This window comes from Coffea eugenioides, unplaced genomic scaffold, assembly GCF_003713205.1.
Source record: "Coffea eugenioides isolate CCC68of unplaced genomic scaffold, Ceug_1.0 ScVebR1_322;HRSCAF=976, whole genome shotgun sequence".
NCBI lineage: Eukaryota > Viridiplantae > Streptophyta > Magnoliopsida > Gentianales > Rubiaceae > Coffea > Coffea eugenioides.
The window spans coordinates 1-3,929 of record NW_020863787.1 but is presented as its reverse complement, the minus strand read 5'-3'; the positions used below and the strand labels follow the sequence as shown (position 1 = coordinate 3,929).

At 40.4% G+C, this 3,929-nt stretch overlaps 1 protein-coding gene across 1 annotated transcript; it reads left to right on the top strand.

Annotated features, from left to right (window-relative positions):
- Positions 1-825: 825 nt before the first annotated feature.
- On the top strand, positions 826-3,922 carry LOC113757680 (benzyl alcohol O-benzoyltransferase-like; the record flags this gene model as incomplete). The annotated part of the gene is made up of 2 exons (XM_027300824.1): positions 826-1,300; positions 3,217-3,922. Coding segments are annotated over exons 1-2 (1,180 nt in total), but the record flags the coding sequence as incomplete, so codon positions are not given.
- Between the last annotated feature and the right edge of the window lie 7 nt (positions 3,923-3,929).

The window sequence follows — 3,929 nt, the reverse complement described above, 5'->3', positions numbered from 1 at the left end:
CTTTTGTTTCATATATGCTCCTTTTGTCTAGTTCAAAATGATAACTATCATCTAAGCTCCAAGCTTAGTACTTATGCTTTAGGCATTACTTTTGATGAGGAACTTTTGTTTCCTTAGTGGTTAAATGACCGCTTGTATAGTTTCATCGAGCCTTTGTTCGTACTTGTACATCTTTTGAAAAGGAATACAATCATATATCGTTTTGAAAAAAAAAAAAGTATTAGGTAAAAAAAAAAGTACAGGCTTTAGATTCCTCGTCACAGTTCCAAATCCTGCTTTACCTTCCATGCGTACCCCAATCATTACCACGCCTTCATTAAAATCACTGCTCCCTTCCTATCCCAGTCATCATCACCGTATTGTCCTCCACACATCTTCATTACTTCCTCTACCTTCCCTCCCCAAAAAATTGTGACCATTCCCTTCCTCCTCTATGCCTCCACCACCATTCTCCTTCTTCATGATTTCCTTCCATCTTTCATTTCCTGAGATGCTTTAGGGTTTTAACTTTTTTAGGGTCTATACAAGTTTTTGTCATTGTATCTTCCTTCAGGCACTTGGTACTGCTACTACTGATTTGAAAAAGGGGGAAAGAAAAAACCATGCGGGAAAGAAAGGAAGAAGATATCCTCCTCAAACTATGATCAATTTTCATTAGCAGTTAGCAAGAATACTACCTGTACAGTTGTACTCACTTTTTTCTTCCTCTGCGCCTGACTGTCTATATATATTATATACATACATATACTTGATCAAAAGCATTTTCATTGATTAATCAGTACAGTACGCACTACGCAGTAGTAGTAGTTTGTTTGTGGGCAGTAGAATGGGATCCGTATCAGCATCATCAAAGTCTTTGACATTCAGGGTGACTAGACAAAAGCCTGAGCTGGTCCGTCCGGCCAAATCCACTCCTCGGGAATGCAAGCTCCTCTCCGACATCGACGATCAAGAGGCTCTTCGGATTCAAATCCCTTTCATCCAATTTTACCGTAACCGCGATGATCCTGGCATTAATGAGAGCAGGAGGAGATCAGACCCCGTGAAGGTGATCAGGGAGGCTATTGCAAAGGCTCTGGTGTTCTACTACCCGTTGGCAGGGCGTCTCAGAGAAGGCCCTGGAAGAAAGCTGATGGTTGAGTGCACGGGAGAGGGTGTTCTTTTCATTGAAGCCGATGCAGACGTGACGCTGGAGCAGTTTGGGGATGCAATTCAGCCTCCATTCCCATGCCTGGAGGAGCTCCTCTATGACGTTCCTCACTCTGGAGGAATCCTTCACTGTCCTATAGTGCTTATACAGGTACAACCCTACAACTGTACGACTCTTTTCTTTTTTCGGTTCGTGAGCGCCAGCACTTCTTCCCTGTTTGTCATGTCACATAGATCTTGCCTAGATTCTTCCAAGTTTTTCCAAAGAAGGGGTAAGTTGATAGTTGAATCACTTGGCAATACTACCTACTTTCTTTTAATTATAGAAAAGTACTACACTCTTTTTGGTATTGAATCCATGGTTCTAATTCACTTGTACTTTGACACATCATTTAGTAGTTTAAACTTTTAAAATAATTTTAAAATTGGTAACCCTTATTCTATATTTGATAGAGAATTTAATCTCACTAGTACATTAGCTAAAAGGGACAGTAAAACTCCCCTTAATTATATAGTGCTTCTTTTATCAATACTACAAAAGAAACAGAAGAATGTTCGTTAGGAAAAATTACACCACAGACAATCAAATCTTTGGTTCCTTACAAGTAAAACCTTATTTCTCATTGTTATAGCTCTTTTAACTTGTTGGATGTGGCATTCACTACCTAGACTATAAAGTATAAAGCAAATTATAAAAAAAAAAAAAGGGAAGAAGAATATAAGAGCCCATTTGGATTGGAAATTTGCATGTAAAAATTTTCGAAATATTCTCCTAAATTCTTTATTTTGTTCTTTTTGAGCGCCCTTTCAATCAAGGCTCCAAAAAATAAACTTCCAAGAAGGTGGGTAGGGGGATTAACATGTACTACTATTTGATGGAGCCTCAGCCCACAGGAGGACAAGCTTGTGGCATGTAGGCAAATGGACGGGACTGGTTATCAGGTTTGGTTGCATCTAGACTGTCGGCTGTGTTCAAAATAATGCCCCGCAAGTCGGCCTGGCCTTAACCACCAGCCTTTGGTCTGGTGGCCACGTCAAACCTTTAAGGCTCGGACCTTGCCTCCTACCAATTGTCACGTTATAATGTGAATTTGGTTCAAAAAATCCAGGCAGGTGCACTACGCATCCGTTTGATCCGGTGGTGATTCAGTAATCTTCGAGTTACTCCTGGACCTCCTTAAGTCCACCCCCTCCCCCTAATGTAGGATAGATTAAAATATACTACAGTTGTCATCTCCGAAAAAAAAAAAAAATTGGTCTGGCCTTATTCACCACCCAATCATTCAGGCAGTTGGCACTACTATATTTTGTTCTTACACTTCCAATCAATTACTGAGCACCAGTAGGAATGATGTAAAATGTCTCCACAATTATTGTATGAAAAATGTTACTATCGTGATTCAGAGTAACAATTTAGATGAAACTTATAGGTAATTCTGTCAGAGAATTCGTAGGAGCTGATCTAATAGGGGTTTCTACCCCCCTTTTGATTTCTTGCTAAGGTGCTCTAGCCTTCCCTACGTACCCAAAAAAACAAAAACTTTAAGGTAGATTATAAATTCTTAATTATTATGAGTAGTACTACCTCTGTCCCATATATTTAGTCATGTTTGAAGATATATACTTTTTCTGCATAGTATACTCCATTAAAAAATTTTTGCTTTTGTTCCACTTTTAGCTTTAATCATGTGCTAGTCAAAATAAAAAGTAAAAAGCAATCTTATCATATTTGTCTTTATGCAGCATTATAAAATAGTTAAAAATGTCAAACATGACAAACATTTAGCCAAAAAAAAAGTACAATACTTTTAATAGGACGGAGGGAGTAATTAAAAGTCATGTTAGTGGTTAATAGTGTACTATTTTCATATTAGAGTCTTGTTTACTATCAAATTCAAGATTCAAATCCATTACTAGCAATTAGGGGTGAAAAGAGTGTGGAGAGAGATAAGAAGATTAAAAAATAAATAAATAAATAAAAATAAAAACTAATTAACTAGTTAAACTATAATATTCACCCATCATATGTATATAATGGTAATGGTATTATCATACAACGTAACACAGGTAACTCGTTTAAGATGCGGCGGTTTCATCTTCGCACTACGCATGAATCACACCATTGCTGATGGTGTTGGAATCGCTCAATTCATGAATGCTGTGGGAGAAATCGCACGGGGAGCGTCCGCCCCATCTATACAGCCAGTATGGCAGAGGGAGCTCCTGTATGCTAGAGACCCGCCAAGGGTGACGTGCACCCACCACGAATACGACGAGGTAGTCGTCGATACCAAGGGAACCATCGTTCCCCTGGACGACATGGTCCATCGCTCTTTCTTCTTTGGTCCGGCAGAGGTCTCAGCTCTGAGAAAATCCATCCCTCTTGACCTCAGTCACAAGTGTTCGACGTTTGATATTCTGACAGCCTTCCTTTGGCGCTGCCAAACCATCGCCCTCCAATACGATCCCAACGAGGAAGTCCGCGTGATCTGCATTGTTAATGCCCGCTTCAAGTTCAATCCACCCTTGCCCCAAGGATACTACGGCAATGCCATAGCATATCCAACGGCGCTGACGACGGCCGGACAGCTATGTGAGAAGCCTGTGGGATATGCAGTGGAGTTGGTGACCAAGGCCAAACGTGTTGTGACGGAAGATTACATGAAATCTGTGGCTGATTTAATGGTTATCAAAGGGAGGCCTCGTGTCACTCTGGTGAGGACTTATCTTGCATCGGATGTTACCCGGGCTGGGCTCAATGAGGCGGACTTTGGTTGGGG